Source organism: Nuphar pumila, chromosome 2, assembly GCF_984573655.1.
Source record: "Nuphar pumila chromosome 2, dmNupPumi1.hap1.1, whole genome shotgun sequence".
Taxonomy (NCBI): Eukaryota; Viridiplantae; Streptophyta; class Magnoliopsida; order Nymphaeales; family Nymphaeaceae; genus Nuphar; species Nuphar pumila.
The window spans coordinates 95832733-95853473 of NC_143250.1; the positions used below are offsets into that span (position 1 = coordinate 95832733).

The 20741-nt window shown below is 39.1% G+C and overlaps 1 protein-coding gene across 1 annotated transcript in view; it reads right to left on the reverse strand.

Moving 5' to 3' along the window:
• LOC149846239 (prefoldin subunit 3-like) overlaps positions 1-8083 on the reverse strand; it is a 29818-nt gene extending 21735 nt beyond the window's left edge. The window contains exon 1 of the mRNA XM_089997899.1: positions 7894-8083. Coding sequence (XP_089854025.1) covers positions 7894-8027 — 134 coding nt within the window. The 5' untranslated portion in view covers positions 8028-8083. The remainder of the gene's footprint in view (positions 1-7893) is intronic.
• Between the last annotated feature and the right edge of the window lie 12658 nt (positions 8084-20741).

The window sequence follows — 20741 nt, forward strand, 5'->3', positions numbered from 1 at the left end:
TAGTAAGGGAGATCTTTGCTTTATGGACTATTTGTCTCTTCCTTTAAACTCTTTTTGTACTTATGTCCAAGATAAGGGTATTGATACTTGGCATAAAAAACTTGAACATCCAAGCTATTCTAAAATGTATTTTTTTCCTTTTGAGAACAAATTTTGTAATAAAAAGATATGACTAGAAAAGATTGTATTATTAAAAAAATGAAATCTATTCCATTTTCAAATAGAACCCTTGTCTCAACAAAACCTTTTGAATTGGTGCACGCGGGTGTATGAGGTCCTTCTCTTGTCATATCTAAAGGTGGTTACTCGTATTATGTGACTTTTATTGATGATTTTACTAGATATGTATGGGTCTACTTTCTTAATCTTAAGTCAAAAGTTTTCTCCTTCTTTAAAGAATTTCACATGAAAGTTAAGAATCAATTTCAAAGCAATATATTTATTCTTAGATCGGATTCGAGTGGGAAATATCTATCTAATGATTTTCAAAACTATCTAAAACTAAATGGAGTTTGACATTAAAGATCATGTCTTAGGACACCATAACAAAATGGGCTAGCGGAAAGAAAACATAGGCATATAATAAAAACCGCTACAACCTTATTTCTAAAAATATTCTCAAAAGTTTTTGGGCCAAAGTCGTTTTAACTTCTACTTATTTAATAAATCGAATGTCATCATCCAGTTTGAAAAATATCTCTCCTTATGAAAAACTTCTCAAAATAACACCAAACTTCAATCGTTTGCAAATTTTTGGTTGTAAATGTTTTGTACTTTTATACAAAAGAGACAAGTTATCTCCAAAAGCAATTGAATGTGTTTTCATTAGATATGGTGAAAATAAAAAAGGATATAGATGCTTTGATTTCAAAATTAACAAACTTTATATTTCCAAAGATGTGACATTATTAGAAGATGAAAATGGTTTTGAAGAATATGATAAGAGGGAGGAAATAAACTATATATTTTTTTTTATGATCTCTCCCTAAGGGAAGATATACACGCTAATGATGACTCTTTGAATCATTATGAAATTATAGATGATATCAATCATGAATACTCTAATACTGGAACATCACCAAGTAGTGATGACATCATTAATAGTTCTCCTAAAAATATTCAAGTTTATACCCAGCATGAGCAAAATAATCCTACTAGTGCCTTAAAAAAATTTCTCAATATAGTGAATCTACAGAAGAAACTCCTCTTAGAAGATCTAGTAGAGAATCTATTCTACCAAATAATTTGTTTCTTATGATACATTATCACTTAATTATAGGACTTGCTTAATAACTTTACATCACATCATGAGCCTTCACATTATAACAAAGTTAAAAATGTTCATCATTGGATTGAAGCCATGAACATAGAACTAGATGCTCTTAGGAAAGCAAAAACTTGGGAGGTAGTTAAGTTACCTTTAAACAAAAAACTCATTAAATGCCGATGGGTTTTTAAAGTTAAAACCAAGAATGGTGTAACTTTAGAGAGATATAAAGCGAGGTTAGTAGCTCAAAGATACTCACAAGAATATAAAATTGACTATAAGGAGACTTGCACCCGTAGCTAGAATAACTAGTGTTAGAACTCTAATAGTCGTTGCATCAACTAAAAAATGGCATATATACCAATTAGATGTTAAAAATATTTTTCTTAATGGAGAACTAAATGAAGAAGTCTATATAGATCCTCCGCCGGAATTTGATATTGAAATAGGAAAATCTCTTAAACTTTTAAAAGTTTTGTATGGTCTTAAACAGGCTCCTAAGGCCTGGTATGATAAATTCAGTAATGTTATGATTAATTTGAGTTTTCGTTCATGCTATATTGGCATTGCTCTCTTTGTAAAAAATACAAGTACTAGCATTGTTATCCTTCTACTCTATGTAGATGATATGATTATAACAGGAAACGACAAAAAAGGAGTTAGTAATGTTAAAAATGTGTTAAAAGATAATTTTGATATGTCTGACCTAGGACTCTTAAGATATTTTTTAGGAATTGAAGTTGCATACTCTCCCAGAGGGTACATACTTTCTCAAATGAAACTTATTGCAGATATGTGTTAAATCTTGCATTTCAGATGATAAGAAAGCGAAAACTTCAGAAGTGGTGAATGTTAAATTAAGACTTGAAGATGAGACTCTTCTTAAAGACCCCACACCTTACCGACAGCTAATTGGGTCTCTTACTTGTCTATCACCAGACCAGATATCGCTCATGTCGTTCACTCTGCTAGTCAGTTTCAACATACTCCCACAATTGTACACATGAGTGCTATATTAAGCATCGTCAGGTATATCAATAATACCATAACTAAAGGGTTCTTTCTATCCCCATCCTCATCTTTAGATTTACTTGCTTATACTGATGCTGATTGGGGAGGAAATCCCAACGATAAAATCTTAACTACTAGTTTTTGTGTTTTTTTAGTAGATTCTCTGATTGCCTGAAGATGCAAGAAGCAACAGAAGGTCTCGTTATCTTCAAGAAGCAACAGAAGGTCTCATTATCTTTCACTAAAGCAGAATACAGAGCTATGGCAACTACAACTATAAACTTGTATGGTTAAGAAATTTTATCAGAGATATGAGTGTTGATGTCTCAAAACCTTCAAAGATGTGTTGCGATAATAAAAGTGCAATTTACATTGTCAGCAACCACATCTTTCATGAGCGCACCAAGCACATCGAGATGGACTGTCGTTATGTTCATGATGAATTCCTGAAAGAAACTATTGAGTTGGCTTTTGTCACTTCAGAATTCCAACTTGCAGAATTCTTTACTAAACCTCTTGTTGCTCTACGTTTTCTTTTCCTTCTTAACAAGCTTTCAATGTTTACACCATAAGTTTGAGGGGGGTGCTCAGATTGTGTGTGTGTGTGTGTATATATATATATATATATATATATTCAGTCATTTAGGCAGATGCTCTATAGGGGTATTTTTGTCATTTCACTCATGTAAATAAAACTGTTTATTAAAATAGTTTTTTTGTTTTATTTCTTGAATGTATTTTTAGAGGACCTCTAGGGGCTCTATGGTCAAAATGACCATAGAATCGTTAGGGGCTCTCAACGGTCAAAAATATGACCGTTGAGAGCTCCCAACAACTCCATTGAGAGCTCCCAATGGTCCTCTTATCCTCCCTTTTGGTGTATATATATGGGGCATGTTCCCCTCTTTTGTATCATGCTTGTATTAAGCACTTGATCAATAAAAAGTTTATAATTTTTTACTTTTTGTGTATCTTTCATTTGCCTTATTGATCTTTATATTGTCCCATAGAGGACTTGTGCATGTGCACTTGTATGATTGTAATCTTGTAAGCCTATAAGTGGCTAGTGCTTTCATGCTTCCGCATACTTCATTACACGTTCTTTATCCCTACCTCCACCCCCTTGCCCTTCTACTGTCGTAAAATATCCAACTCCTCAGTGGAGCCGGTGACAATGTCAATTGCTTCCTCATACGCCTCAAGTGACACTTCTGGGTCTTCTCAAGGCTAGGAAATATTATAGCCCCAAATTTCTACCGCCTCCTGTTATTTTTCCTGCTTTTTCCTCTGAGATTCCTTCAATAGCTCATGCATTTGTCATTTCACAACACCTAGCAAATGCTTAGAATTGCATGCAGCCACATTAAGCCTTGTGAAGGATAAATAATGCTTTATCCAAGAAATGCCTCCCTGAATCTCCCTCTTACAATAGTTGCACTAGTTGAGCAACCTATTTTCTTTATAAACTGATGCACAATGATCCCATGTCGGGTCTCTTGATGCATCAATGCTCCAAATGCGTTGAATCAAACCCTCTAGGGTTTGGATTTGTGGGTTAGAGGGCACAAAAATGTGTTTGTACGATGGAAATAGAGGGATTTAGGATAAATCACACTACTATGACTTGATTTTAAGGGTTAGAAGTAAAAAAAAAAGCATATATAATAGAAATGAGGGGTTTTAGGATAAAAGAATGGGTCATATTTAAGGCAAACCACACTTCTAAGGCTCGGATCTAGCAAAAGCCTCAATTTTTAAGGTGGATTTGTTCTCAAAATAGGATGGATAGGCTTAGAAAAGGGATTTGGAGAGAGAGAACATGCAAAAACAGGGTCGAAATGACCCTTAAGGGCTAAAAATGGCCACCATAAGTGGTCAATTGCCATTTTTCCGGCACCAAAAAAGTTTTTAAAAAAGGTGTTTTGTACGATATGGGGTGTATTACAAGCTATGGTACAATACACCCATGTATCAAACGATTAATATTGTATCGGTACGACAATCATACCAAATACGATATAAGCCCTAAATCGTATCGGTTCCCCTTCTGATACTACAAATTGTATTGTATTGTACAATACACTAACACTGCTGGGAAAAAAATGCCCAACAAGAACAAATAAGCTCAACCATCTTTTTTTCTTTATTGGGTCACAATTAAGGGCGCATTTGGAAGCAAGAAAAATTCTCACAAGCAAAGAAAATTTTGCTTATGAGAAGTTTTGATATGATAACTTTTTTAAATGAAAAATTTTTACTTGTTTGTGTAGCATGAGAAAAATGAAATGAAAAATGTGAGAAAATGAGAGAGAGAGGGTCGATCATGCCCCTCTCAGAGAGAGAGAGAGATGGGGGGTTTATCAGCCCAATCTCAGGGAGAGGGAAAGAGAGAGAGGGGGATGGTTGACACATCCAAGAGCGCGCGAGAGAGAGAGAGAGAGAGATTGGAAATGGTGGTGGGTGGGAGGAAGATGAAGATGGAGGAAGCTCTTTATGTGGCAGCCCATGGGATCAAGTGTGTTGTGGGTGAATGGTTGCCCTAATCAAAAAAAAACTTTTATAGGAAAAATTCCTCCACCCCCCAAGGTGGAGGAATTTTTTTATCAAAAAATCACACTTTTTAGAAAAACTTTCTTTTCAAAAAATTTCTTTCATTTGGAATGGTTGAAAAAGTTATCGTTTGTTCTTTCCTACTTGCATTTTTTCTACCATTTTCTCGCTTCAAAACATGCCCTAAGAGAAGTTTTGATATGATAATTTTCTAAAAGGAAAAAATTTCACTTGTTTGGGTAGCATGAGAAAAATAAAATGAAAAAATCTTGAAAAAATGAGAGAGGAGGATGGGTGGTGGTGGAGCTTCTCCGGAGCGGTTTTTCGAGAGGTGGGTGATGGTGGTGAGATGGATGGTGGTGGTGGAAAATCATCGTGAGGTGGTGGTGGTGGAGCTTCCATCACCACGATCCATCTTACCACTACCACTACTACCCACCATCACCCACTTTCCGGAAAATGGCACCGGAGAACCACCACCCACGATTTTTCACCATCTATCTCACCACCACCCACCTCCCAGAAAACCGCCCTCCCCACCATCAATCACCACCATCCATCACTACCCACCATCACCCACATCCCAGAAAATGGCATCGATAGTGATGGCGGTGGTGAGATGGGTGGTGGTGGTGGTGGTGGCGGTGAGATGTGGTGAGATGGGTGGTGGAGAGTGGACCTCACCATTTTTTCTTGGTAGGAAACATTCCTCAAAAAAGTGTACTTTTTAGAATCTCAAAGAGAATCTTTCTCTCGTTTGGAAGGGTCCAAAAAATTGTACGGATTTTTTAACCCTTCCAAATGAGAGAACATTTCTTTTGGAGAGAGTTTTTATAAAAAGTACACTTTTTGATAGGAAACATTCCTCCATGGGGTGAGGTGGAGGAATGTTTCCTACCAAGAGAAAATGGTGAGGCCGACTCCCCACCACCCATCTCATCATGTTTCACCACCACCACCCACCATCTCACCATCACCACCACCATCTATCTCACCACCAGCACCATCATCCATCTCACCACCACCCACCTCTCGGAAAACCACCCTCCCCACGATGATTTTCCACCATCCATCTCATCATTACCACTACCACACACCATCACTCACCTTCCAGAAAATGGCATCGGAAAAGCTCCACCACCACCCCTCTTGATGAATTTTCACCACCACCCACCATCACCCACATCCCGAAAAACGGCACCGGAGAAGCTCCACCACCACCACAATCCATCTCACCACCTCCCAAAAAAATCGCATTAGAGAAGTTCCGCCACATCCCCCTCCTCCTCTCTCTCTCTCATTTTTTTATGATTTTCCATTTTTTTTCTCATATTACCCAAACAAGTGAAAATTTTTCATTTTAGAAAAAATATCATATCAAAACTTCTCATAGGCAAATTTTTTTTTCCTATGAGAGTTTTTCTTGCTTCCAAAAGTGCCCTAAATGTAGTTTATTGCACAATTTATAGGATCTAATATAGTGGCACCAACCATGCAATGTGCAAAGGGAAGATATGTTTGTTTTAACAACCAAAGTTTGAACTGGGGAAAATTTACCATAATGCTTCCAAGAGGGCAAGGATGTTCAAAGGGAAGAAATGTTTGTTTTAACAACAAAAGTTTGAACTGGGGAGAATTTAACATAATGCTTCCAAGAGGAACAAAACCACCACCTTGAATACAATCATAAGAATAAACTAAACTACTAGAGCATGTCCTATTAGAACTTACATCCCAAAAGATCCAACATCTACTACATAATTTCAATATTATACTGTGCATCAGCTGACCAATTACATAGAAATGCAACTTTCTCTACTGTAGGAAAAAATCTTAGTTGCCAAAGCAGTATACAGAAGTGGGAAGCAGTTCAAGGATCAGCAGTGACTTTTAAATTTTAAGAGGAGAAAGCAAGAAACAAAAAGGAAGCAATGTGGTGAATAATTTGGAAAGCACAATAGGATTGGTGAGTGAAGTGATGGAAAAATGAAGAGTAAGAAAAATAACTTAAAAACAGGTATCATAGCCTATGCGAGATATCAAGACATCTTTAAATCACATTATTTAAAAGAATACTAAAAGATCAACAAACAAGAAAAATCAATAGTTATTCTTGTAGTGTCTAAGGCAAAATCGTATGAAACAATTGACACATTTTAAAATATCACACATAAAAAAACTGAGACAAGGATAAGAGTCTTCAAACTGTCAAACCGTGGTCCGGAGTTTCTAGAACTTCCAACCCGGACATGAGTCACTATTGCTTTCTTGTTCTGGTGATAAATCATCACTTATGATGCTTCTTCTAGATAAAGAACTTCACATCTCCGTTATACTTGAAAGGCAGAACTAGAATCGAGGGCCTAAATCCTAAATGCTGGTCTAAAATTAAATAGCGCTAAGTGATTCCCACTTGCTACTAATCGATGCCGACTCTTAGAACTTCCTAAAGCATTTTCCTCCGACCCCAAACTTCCAAAGTAAAAAACGCCCCAATCTTCTCCCTTTTTTGTAGCTCAAAACAACAAAAAGGATACCTCATGTAATACAGGCGATAACATCAAATTTGAAACATGGACGATTTACGCTCCAAAATCTTTTCCGGGTCATGTTAATCACGATCAAAGGGAAATAAATCAAAAAGAAAAAGGAAAAAAACACACACGCCGACTAAAATTTCATCATCAGTAAAAAAAACTCCCTAAAAAATAAAAATAATCTCAATCTTTCCGATTAAACGAAGTCGATATCCATATATGCCACAAAAGCAAAAAAAAAAAAAGAGACTACAAACCGACAAATTTCACACAATCGAGTGTCGAATAATCAATACGTGAACCATCTAACCCTCCCTCACCCCGATCATAAACGATCAAAACCCCTAACTCCAAAATAAACCAACAAAAGAAAGGGATAGATAAGTCGAACTTTTTCTTCAGACTCTTCACAGAATTCAGATAAACGATCAGAACTGTAAAGCAGGAACTAAATCTAAATTCATAAAATCGACCCGAGAGAACGACCAAATGGGTGGTCAAGAAATGGCGAAAGAAGGAAAGAGAGACCTCTCTTGAAGGAGGCCCAAGGAAGAGTTGACGTCGAGTCCCAAGTGGGTGAGGTAGGCCTGGACGTCCTCTATGAACGCAGCAGCAGGGATTCCTCTCCTCTCTGACGGAGATGACGACGACGGCGAAGCCATTGCTGAGTGTTGCAGAGAGAGAGAGAGAACCACCAACACCGTGAGATCGCTCCTCGCTTTCGCCTTCGCCTTCGCCGTCGATTTTACCGCGCTTTCTTTACCACACCAACCGCGAGAGCCGACTGTCAATGGGTCGGACTCCCGCTAAAATGGGTGGGTCCAAACCCAGATCTGACTAAGTAATGCGGGTATCGGATCCGGATTCCGGTCCGACCGGATTTTTCATATTAGAAAACATACTCGAATCCGATAAGAATTACATAAATCAGAAACGATCCATTACCGGTAAAGTAATAATTTTTTAAGTTTATACATTGAAAATTTTCATATCTTAATCGAAACTCAGGTCGGACCTGAGTTTGTATAAAATTTTATAAACCATACCCATTTAATAGTCGAACCTCATGAGTCCAATCCGGATAGTTAATCGGACCCTTTCCTTGTAACCAAACCCTGACCCTGTACGAGTTGGGATCGGGTCATACCCGATCGGTTGACACCGCTATTGTGAGGCCAACTTTGCCAAGTCTAATAATTAAGGGTGAAAAAGGAGCCCGATTAAGGTTGATTCGGATGCAGATCCGGATTCTGGCACGTTAGATTTGGATCTGGATCTGATATAGATTTCAAGGGATGGAATTAGGCAGGGCAGGATTTGGTTTTTGTGGGATGATATGTGTGATGTAGTTGCAATGCGATCGAGATTGATCCGGGTGTGGATCCAGTTTTGGATCTGGATCTGGTATAGATTTGAAGGAATTGAATTAGCGCGGGATTTGATCTTTTGCTTGATGGTATCAGATTGGTTAGGTGGGTTGAAAATGGTCATCAATCTTGTACTTGGGGATTTTTTGAAGTTTTCTTTTTCTCTGAGATATATTTGAAAAATCTTATGTTATATATATTTTTTTAAGGCAAGCTGGGGTTAGGCAGACCCCTACCAGTTATACAACTATACTATTGGGTTTTGAACCTGCAACGTCTCAACACAAGGTGACATGCACTAGCTGCTCCTACCAGACAAGCTGAGCCCCCGTTGATAATCTTACGTTATGATTTAAAATGTAATAAAACATGTACAATATTTTAAAAAAAATACATAAAATTGGTATAGTATTGGGAAAAAATAGCTGGAGAGTTACGCACCATCATGACCGAGGAGTCAATCGGATTTGAATCCAGCAGGGGTTATCCCTCAGCCTGTCTATAAAAAAAAAAAAAGGCTCTCGCTCTCTAGGATTTTTGAGCTTGCCCTTCGTATATTATTTTTAATAGAAAATTACACAAAATGGTGTGTCTCGTGTCCTATTACGCGTGCCCTTGCCACATGGCTCTCTCATATTACTGATATAGAGGGAAATTTTAAAAAGAAAAAAGATTAAAACATGACTTTTATATTTCTAATTTATAGTCTAATGTGTGAGAAGCGAGTGTCAGTTTCCAAAGAAAAGGCTTCTAGTGGATAGGCAAAAGGAAATAAAATGATTTTTTCACATGATAGAGTCGTAGAGAGGAGGGAAAGTTTTCTTCTATACATGTGCGTTTGTGCGTGAATGTGTGTTGCTTTATTTGACATTAAATTATTATAACTTATGTTAGACACTTGATTGATATGGATATCCTTAGAAACACAAAAACTAACCTTTACATCATGCTTAGCATTATCTATTTCTTATTCGGGATTCCCCCATTCCCAAATGTCACGGGGACAGCCCTACGTATGCATGTTAAAGTTGACTCTAACGTGATGTTATTGGTAATTCTCAAGTCATCTTACCTTGAGGATTTGCGGGTTACTAATTTTTTCTTGATTTTCAAAATTGTATGATTTTACTAGTTTTGATTTGTAGGATGAGCTCATTTGAAAACTTATATAAGTTATGCCAATTTGGACATGAAAAAAAAACCACGCTTCAAAACTTTAAATACACTGCCTTTAATGTCTTACAAATCAGGTTAGGGGTATAGGTATGAGTGAGTTGCAATGATGTGGTGTATCTTATTTTTTTTCTGTAATAGGGTCTCTTGAATATGAAGCCTTCAAGAGATAGACCTACTCACGGCACCAGTATAAAAAAATCACCTGAAGACCTGACAAAGACCGTACGTGAAGCATGCAACATACATTGTTGCAGAAGACCCAACATTGTCTCTCTGCCAATTAGGCAATTTGATATGTATAGGAGCAGGTAGCCCTATTGAGAGGCAATGATTAATAATCACACTCGTTAGTAGTCTTTGGCATAGGATAGGTTATGTGAACTTTGATCTTGGACACTCAATGTATCTTATATTAGTATTGTAAGTCTATATACTGGGTGACCAAAACTTTTTTTATGCTCGTAATAATAACCAGTGTGAGCACATTATATTAAGGTCAGACCTTTAGTACATCTTTCAATATGGTCCTAAAAAAGACCCGACAAAGATCGTACATAAAGCATGCAACACACATTGTTGCAGAAGACCCAACATTGTCTCTCTGCCAATTAAACAATTTGATATGTATAGGAGCAGGTAGCCCTATTGAGAGGCAATGATTAATAATCACACTCGTTAGTAGTCTTTAACATAGGATAGGCTATGTGAACTTTGATCTTGGACATTCAACGTATCCTATATTAGTATTGTAAGTCTATATATTGGGTGAGCAAAACTTTTTTTATGCTCGTAATAATAACAAGTGTGAGCACATTATATTAAGGTCAGACCTCTAGTATATCTTTCAATATGGTCCTAAAAAATTACTAATAAATATTTATATATTGAGTAAAAGTTATGATTTGTCAAACAAGTTTTATGTAAATCTTGTTTTTAGACATGTTTGTAATTATTGTGTTTGTTAAATTTGGTTTTGGTATCATTAAAATCTCTACAACTTTTAGAGTAATTTTAATTAAAAATATTACCTAATGAAATATAACCTTGTCAATCAAGAAAATGTGATTGGAGGTTGGCATCAAATTAGACTCTTTTTCTTAATGGGAGATTAGTGTCTATATACTTTATAAATATAGGGTCTCACCCTAAGAAGGAGCAATGGAGAAATAATTTTTGGGTACCTTTGTGTCATGTAACCAAGAGGCAAACTTAAGTCTACCTCATTTGGTGTGCTCATAAACTTAGTGAGGACACAAAAACTTGAGTCTGATTCTATTTTGTTAAAGTAGGTTGATATAATATTGTACCATTTTTTCTGACCAAACTCATCGAGTAGTGTCCCTAGCAAGTTTTTAGGTTCTCAAACACATACAGGGTTTTACAATTAATTCAGAAATTTAAAATTTTAAAACTGGAACATACAGTGATGTCGAAGTGCTATACGTGTTAGAAATCATCAAATCCATTCCTAGTCTCTGATACCAAAGTTGTAACTCCCTAAAATTATATCAAAATTTTTAAGATTTTTTTTTTAAACCAATAACACAACGAAATAAAATCTTTTGAAATCCTATGCAACTTTTAACGGGTTACAATAACTCAACTCCACATACACTAAAACTAAGCATTTACTTTCAAATTAATATCATTCCATGATTAAATAATTCAAAGTTTATATTTCAAAAATAAAAAGACAAAGCAATCCAAAATCGATGTTAATTTCCCAGAAAAGAAGAACGTGATCATTCGTCTGATGTCGCCGAGCAATCCTCCATCACTCCAACCTAAGTGCTACCTGTAAAATATTAAAGTGGAGATATAAAATCACAACCTCAGTAGGTTGCACTAACCACATAAAACGCAAATATCTCTCAAAGCAAGAAATAGGCATTGGTACAATTGTAGATATCAATAAAAGCATGTAGCACAGTATATTAGGACAAGCATAAATACATTCTCATAATCAATCATGCTTGCAGTTAATCTCAGAACATGAAAGCTACAATGCATAAATCCAAAGTAAACCAACAAATTCATGCACAACTGTTTCAAAACCAATGATCCTACACTTAATGATATGTTTCTCTTTTCTAGCTTTGAAGGTATATTCTCAATTTTCTAACTTTGATTCAGCCAATCTAATGAGGTGTCTATTATGCTATGTATTTTATTAGCCTCGTCGATTATAAAAAATCTGTGAACTCCCTTTAGAGTTTCCACTGGAGTGATTTGTGATCAAGAGAATTTCATAGTGGTCCAACGGTGCCTCAAGATATTTGTCGTAGTGGGAGGGGGCCTTGGCTGCTAAACAAATGGTCAGAGTTTCATTTTTGTTGGCATAAGCTCCTTGTGGGGGCAAAGGCATTATATTCTTTGCTCATGCTGAAGCAAGATTACCCCCTGTGAGCAAGGGGTGCACAACGAGTTTACGCCATTAGAGAAGCGACTATGAGTATGGCAAACTTAGCTAGCAAGACTAGGTCTCTTATCTTAGGGGTGGTTTCTTCATTCTTCATTAAAAAAAACTATATTCTTAGTGGGGTAAAAAAGAGAATGGATTAGTTACATCATATTATCATAACCAAGAGGTCTTAGGTTTGAATCCAAAAGCAAGGATTCGATGCAATATAAACTTTATGAAATTCAAATACTATAAGAAATATTATCAATCTAGTATGACATATCCACATATGATTGCAATTAAGTATATAATTTTATTACTTTATTTTATAAGAAACAATCACGATAATGAGATAAGCTATACACTTCTATACATGATCCATATGACACATCAATTTAAATATGCAAATGAAATTGTCATGACTAAATCAATGTTCTAAATTAGTATATATGATAAAAAATAATGAATTGAAATATCTAAGCTTATCTAGATGGATCAAATTTCAAATAATAGACACTTGTAATTATAAACAAATATGTAATTATAATCAACAAACATAAATATAATTTTAGTTAAGATCATAAATAAGATCAAGCTTATTTAAATAAGCAACCAAATCTAATATAACAAAAACCATTTGATTGTCATATAATTTCATATATGATAGATATGGAATTTGCTTTTGTCTTAAAAAAATTGAATTTAGAGAGTTGAATAAACTTTCTAACACATATAGTCACAAAGTTATAACCTTTGAAAGCTGACTATGTCAAGTGCTATATGATTTCATCTATGATCTAATCCAAATATATGTATAAGATTCAAACATGAATTTGAATAAATAGTATACATAAATTTAATAGCATGAAGAAAGAAAAAAATATATATTTTTCACCAGTAAAAGCTTTCAAATCTATCTTGAAAAAAATGGGGCTTTACACGATCAATAATAAGTATCCTCTACCATGAATTGATGATATATTTGGTTAACTTTGAGATGCTAAAGTTTTCTCTAAGATAGATCTTAGATCAGGTTACCATCAACTGAGAATTAAGGAGTTCAATGTTCAAAAGACAGCTTTCTGAACTCGTTATGGTCACTATGAGTTTTTGGTGATGCTTTTTTGTTTGACCAATGTACGAGCAACCTTTATGGATTTGATGAACATGATATTTTAGCCATTTTTAGATGTTTTCATGATCATTTTTATTGACAATATCATATTTTATTCAAAAAGTGAGGAAGATCACCAAACCCATCTGCAGATTATTTTGGAGACTCTTAGATATCACAAGTTATATGCCAAGTTTTTTAAGTGCGAGTTTTGGTTGAATCAAGTCATATTTTTGGGTCATGTGATTTCAAAGGATGGTGTGATAGTAGACCTAGCAAAAGTAGAGGCAGTCATGGCATAAAACAAATTGAAGAATGTTTCAGATATTCATCATTTCTTACGACTTGCTGGATACTATAAGAGATTTATACAAGATTTCTCAAAGATTGTAATACATATGACCAAGTTACTTTGCAAGGATGTCAAGTTTGTGTGAACTCAATAATGCAAAGAGAGCTTTCAAGAGTTGAAAAGAAGGCTTACCACAACCCTAATGGCCACTCTTTCATTAGGACACAAAGGTTTTATAGTGTATAGTGATGCCTTAGGTATAGGTTTGGGTTGTATTCTGATGCAACATGAGAAGGTGCTTGCCTATGCATCTCACCAGTTAAAGGTGCATGAGCATAATTATCCCACTCATGATCTTAAATTGGCTGTAATGGTATTTGCTCTTAAAGTATGATGACATTACTTGTACAGAAAGCAATTTGAGGTTTTCTGTAAAGTCTGTATTTTTTTTAGAATTTCTAAATAGAAGAAGAATTTTTATAAATTACTCTAGTAATTAGCTTCGATTAAATGCTATTTTTTGGCAAATTAATTAGCTAATATTGGTTGATTAAGTAGTGATTATTTATCGATAATATTTCAACATTTACTGAAGTTATTTGACAAATAATTGGGGATTTACGAGGTTTTGTACAAAGTATATGGATCTAGACCTCAGTAGAGATCCACGAGGATCAACTCACAAGTTCAAATTACCCAAACACTTTGGATCAAACCCAAATAGATTTGGGTAGGATTTAGACTCATATCAAGGTGAAAAACTGAACAAAAGAGGGATTTGGATCCATTTGAGACCCAAATGGATCACTCTCTAAAATATAAAGTATTTTGGATCTATTCAATGACCTAAATGGATCCCGCTAAGTACTAGGGATTTTTTATCCACTTAAATACCCAATTGGATCCCACTAAGAAAGTAAGACTTTGAATCCATTTGAGACCCAAATGGACCCCTTAGTAAAAGAGGAATTTTGGATCCATTTGAAGACCCAAATGGATCTCATAAAAAATTAAGATTATTGATCCATTTGCGACCCAAATGGATCTCATTTAAATAAATAGTATTTGGGTTCACTTGAGACCCAAATAAATCTAATCAAATATACTTATATATTAAGTATATGAATAATAGATTAGATTTGGATATGATGAGACCCAAATGGGTCTAACCAAATCTAAACCCAAATATTCATCGCCTCTAGCCCTCACATGCCTATTTAAAACCCTCCAATCACGCTCTCTACCTATGAGCCTACTCCCTACTCCACAAGACCCCTTTTTCCCCCTTTTCCTTCACCTACCCACTCCCTCTCTCCTCTATTTATACCACCCTCTCTCTTACCCTTAAAATCATTCACGCACTCTCCCTTTCCTTTTGTCTCTCTCTCTCTCTCTCTCATGGTGGTCACCACAACCTTTCCTCTACCTTACCTTCATTACCCTCACCATTGACCAAACCACTACCGCTATCTACCTTCCACTGCTGCCACCACCATAACAACCATCCTCCACCCAACTGTTGAACCATCCACCACCCGTCTGCACCATCCTCCACCTTGCACCACTTCTCCTCCTAATTCTTTCTTAGTTTTTCGGTAGGAAGGCATTAGGCACCTCCTTCCACCTCTCCCTTTTCTTTGTCTGACCCCCTACGATTGGAGACCAACGGAGACGCTTAGCTCTTCAAAATGGCAATGGTCAACTGATCGTGTGTACCACCACTCTCTCTTAAGTGGTCCAGGGTTTGAATGGGTTGTGGGTGTTATTTAATTATTAGGCTTATGAATTAATTTCAAGTGCTCTCAGCATATGAGCTCGCTATCCCAATATCCACTCGAGGAGATTATATAACACAAGGTTATTTTATCCTATTTAAATAGCTCGAATTCAAACCCTATCTCTGAGTGACTTTGAGCACAACCTTCTTGAGACAATTATGTGCATGGTTGTCCAATCTTTTATTTCCTTGGTGTAACGCCCCAAAATTTCAAACTTGCAAACCTTTCAGGAAAAAAACAGACAAGAGACTAAAAAGAAATCTCTTCATCTCAAAGATGGTTTACGAAAACAACAGAAGACTATACTTTTGTTAATTTCAAAAAGGCAAGCTGACAACTTTGGGCGTGTTAGCTAAAAGAACCAAAACGCACACCCATGCTACTTGCAAACACTTGAAAAAGCCACTTTCATTTATGAAGTTCTCCAATTAGTACAAAATTCAGATATCCCAAGGAAAATCTGTTACAAAACCCCAAACAACAGGACGCGAGCTAAGAGCAAGAAGAAGAACGTCTTGGAGCCATCTTGCCATCACGCCATCGCTTGTGGTGTACCTAATCATCACTTGTACCCATATAATGGGTTAGTTTCGCGAAAAACTAGTAGGTGCACAAGAGAGACTGCAGAAAACTGAATTATGTACATTTAATTCAGCAGGTTAAGCAATTTAAAGCAATTATGCAGTCAAACAGGTAAGCAATGCACAAGGTAAAAATAGTGCAAGCGCATAAGTATTGCAAACGAATAAGTAGTGCAAGCAAATCAGTAGTGCAAGCGAGTCTCACGACCCAACGACCAGTGTGAACAGACCTTATGTTTCGATAATTACTAGTCTGCAGGTACGCGCAGGCAAAACGTAAAAACAACTGAGACTAGTTCGGGCGTCTGTTATTCTATGTATTTTCAATAACCCGAATAGCTAGTTGAGTTCGCTCCAAATGGACGACTTTAGCCGAGAGAAGATTCCCCAAAGGAAGCAGTGTCACAGATGCATCCAACTTCTGCAAAAGTGTTGAGCTAACTATTGTAGCCCCTTTTTCCTAACTCCAATGACTGGGGAGGCTGGATCGTTGCCCGTAAGATGGTTGTTAACAACCTGTCCATTGGAGTTTGTACCGCTCTGTCCTCTCCCTTGACATACACATAGAAGCGAATAGGTACGTTAGGGGTTGCTTAACTAACGACTCATTCTATGATGTGGTCTTTAAACCACTCGAGCATCTTGCCTGTGAAGGCGAATGTGAGGCCATTTATGTGATTACAACATTATGCATTTAGCACTGTTCGAGGTCGCACGACCGTCTCATCCGATCATCGCAGTACTAGATGTGTCATGCACGACTACAAGTACTCTAGGATGAAGGGGGTATAGCTCCTCAATAGAAGCCTAAACAGGAGTGTCTCACAAAGATGTAAAGTTTATCAACTTTACTTTATCCTTTGAAACAGCAGTACCTTGTGCCAACATTATGCATGTAATTTTATAGAACCTCATCCGCTATAGGGGTATCTACATGCCTCGCATGACTTGATACCGACCTCGATAGACGGGATACATGTTTCTCAACAGAACCCCACTCGTCTGCAGAACTGCATACTCAAGGAGTCAGGATCCTTGCAAGGTATCCCTCTCCTTAGACGAGGATGTAACGATAGCTCCCAACTCAACTCTCGTCGCAAGAGCGAAAGTGGTAAATGCCCCTTTGCATCCTCCACGAGGATGCCCTTAAGGCAAACGCAAAGGGCAAGAACCTGCACGTCATCTGCAATAGCAAGGCAATACCAACACATATGCAAAAGCAAGAGCCTAGGCGTAGAGTGCGACGACAAGGTAAGCGTGGTAAGTAGAAGTGTGACGCTAAACCTCGATGCGATGCGTGACGGCAAGTAAAGACTGACATAAGGTAAAGGGCAAGGATCGCGAAACTGCATCCATGAGTTAAGTGCGTACTCGTATAAATATATATATATATATATTTAATGGTCGTTTTTAGTTTAATTGAATTTAATTCAATTATCCAAGTCTTCCGTGCAATCTTCCCCTACCTCGGAGAGTTACGAGCTTGCTGGCGTCTGCGGATGTACACGACTGACGGCTCGGGTCGCGGAGTGCGAGTGGGATACATTGTAGCTGCAAATATGCGACGATCTTAGCACGCTAACAACAAAATAGAAGGTCAGAGTCATTGCCACTGACCTAACGCGAAGGAAGCAGAAGCAGGGGCAACGGGCCCCTGTTGACATGCTTTCGGCAAAGTACAAGGAAGCATGGGGTTGTACCCCTGCCCTCAAAGAGCGAGGACAGGCAAGGCTGCGCCCCTGCCTGACGAAGAAAAAGAGAGGCATAGGGCTTCACCCCTGCCTGACGAAGAAGCACAAAGGTAGGGGCTCGGCCCCTGCCTAATGAAATGCGAACAGGCAGGGGGCGAAGCACCAGCCTGATGCCAAGGAAGAACGAGGCGAGGGAGCTTTCCCCTTTCTGTCGAAAAATAACGGAGGCAGGGGCGATGCCCCCGCCTAAAGAGTGAAGAGGCACAGGGAGGGGCTCGACCCCCCCCCCCCCTCCTCTGCCGTAATAAGAAGCAGGGAGGGGGTCAAACCCCTTCCCTATCGTAATAAGAAGCAGGGAGGGGGCCAAACCCCTCCCTTGCCATAATAGGTAGCAGGGAGGGGGTCGACCCCCTCCCCTATCGTAATAAGAAGCAGGGAGGGGGCCGAACCCCTCCCCTGCCGTAATAGGTAGCAGGGAGGGGACTCAGCCCCTCCCCTACTTACAAGGGTGCAGGGAGGAGCTGGGCCCCGCCCCTACAACATGAGGGTATCGGGAGGGCTCAGCCCCTCCCTTACCAACCACAGCACAGGGAGGGCTTCGCCCTTCCCTCGCTAACAAGAATCGCAGGGAGGGGGGCTTTTCCCCTCCCCTGTGATTCAATGGGACAGAGAGGCAGTCTCCCCCCCCCCCTGCGCAACGAAGAAATGAGGGGGGAAAGAGAGAGAGAGACAGACGAGCGACGGAGAAGAAGGGGAGGAAGAGCGTACATGGTGGTCGGCGGCGGCGGCGGAGAGAGTTGCCGACGACGATGGGCTAACGCTGGTCTCCGGCGAATCGAGGGTGACGAGAGGTTGTGGGTGTCGGGGAGAGAGATGAGAGAGTCGAGGTGGAAGGGCGGTGAGGAGGGTTTCGTAACCCTCCTCGTGCCTGCCTCACTGTCTTAAAAGACAGCGAGAGGTGGTGGTCCGGGTCGGGTCCGGATCCGGCCCGAATCAAAACAATTTTTTTTTGTTGTTACATCCTACCCTTCTTAAAATAATTTCGTTCGCGAAATTTCTATTTCATGTATTGGTCAAAATACAAGTCAGGGTATTTTTCCCTGATATCAGACTCAGGCTCGCATATACATTCATTTATTCCATGGTGTTGTCAATGTACTTTTACAAGAGAAATCGTCTTCGATCTGAGCACTTGGTCTTGACGATCAACAATTGCCACTGGTCTTTCCTCGAACGTCAAGTCTTTTTGGATATCCACATCATCATAATGAATGATGTGTGATGCATTGACCTAACGCGAATGAAGCAAAAGTAGGGACAACAGGCCCCTGTTGACCTGCTTTCGGCAAAGTACGAGGAAGCAGAGGGTTGTACCCCTACCCTCAAAGAGCGAGGACAGGCAAGGCTGTGCCCCTGCCTGACAAAGAAAAAGAGAGGCAGGGGACTTCACCCCTACCTGACGAAGAAGCACAAAGGTAGGGGCTCGGCCCCTGCCTAATGAAATGCGAACAGGCAGGGGGCGAAGCCCCTGCTTGATGCTAAGGAAGAACGAGGCGAGGGGGCTTGCCCCTTCCTGTCGAAAAATAACGGAGGCAGGGGCGATGCCCCTGCCTAAAGAGTGAAGAGGCACAGGGAGGGGCTCGACCCCCCCCCCCTCCCCTGCCATAATAAGAAGCAGGGAGGGGGTCGAACCCCTCCTCTGTCGTAATAAGAAGCAGGGAGGGGGTCGACCCCTTCCCCTGCCGTAATAAGAAGCATGGAGGGGGTCGATTCCCTCCCTTGCCGTAATAAGAAGCAGGGAGGGAGCCGAACTCCTCCCCTGCCGTAATAAGAAGCAGAGAGGTGGTCGACCCCTCCATTGCCGTAATAAGAAGCAGGGAGGGGACTCAACCCCTCCCCTACTTACAAGGGTGCAGGGAGGAGCTGGGCCCCGCCCCTGCAACATGAGGGTATCGGGAGGGCTCAGCCCCTCCCTTACCAACCACAGCACAGGGAGGGCTCCGCCCCTCCCTCGCTAACAAGAATCGCAGGGAGGGGGGCTTTGCCCCTCCCCTGTGATTCAATGGGACAGAGAGGTGGCCTGCACCCCCCTGCGCAACGAAGAAACGAGGGGGGAAAGAGAGAGAGACAGACAAGCGAGGGAGAAGAAGGGGGGGAAGAGCGTACCTGGTGGTCAGCGTCGGCGTCAGAGAGAGTCGCCGGCAGCGATGGGCTAACGCTGGTCTCCGGCGAATCGAGGATGACGAGAGGCAGTGGGTGTCGAGGAGAGAGATGAGAGAGTCGAGGTGGAAGGGCGGTGAGGAGGGTTTCGTTACCCTCCTCCCGCCTGCCTCGCTGTCTTAAAAGACAGCGAGAGGCGGTGGTCCGGGTCGAGTCTGGATCAGGTCCGAATCCGGCTCGAATCAAAACATTTTTTTTTGTTGTTACACTTGGTGCTTAGTAGGCACCTATGAGTTCCATCGAACCTAGGCTCACTCATGAGCCATATTCATGCTCATACCACACATTCTTTATTATCAAGCATACATCATATCATATGCACACACGCCTACACAAAGGCTGCATACACAATTCAATCCTGATCATTCCCCATTCAACAAACAATATGTGCATCCATTTATTATTTCATAATTCATGCCTTATAATGTATAGTACTCATTCATGTATTTAACATATACATGGTTATAAATCATGATTGAACATGCAATGCATTCAGTTACCATGCTTATCAACCTATAATCAAGTTTAAGCACCTATAATCATGCTTCAATAATATAGAAAATGACTAGGCATTAACACATAGTAATTAGGTAATTCATATCACTATTAACCTGATTTTGGAAAATCCATCAAGACTCACATGATCTTATTTAACTCTCACACTTAAACTGGGGTTGCCCCAACATATCGGGGACACAACCCAAGAAACAAAACAATAAAATCAGTTCTAATAAAATTAGGAAAATTCTAAAATGG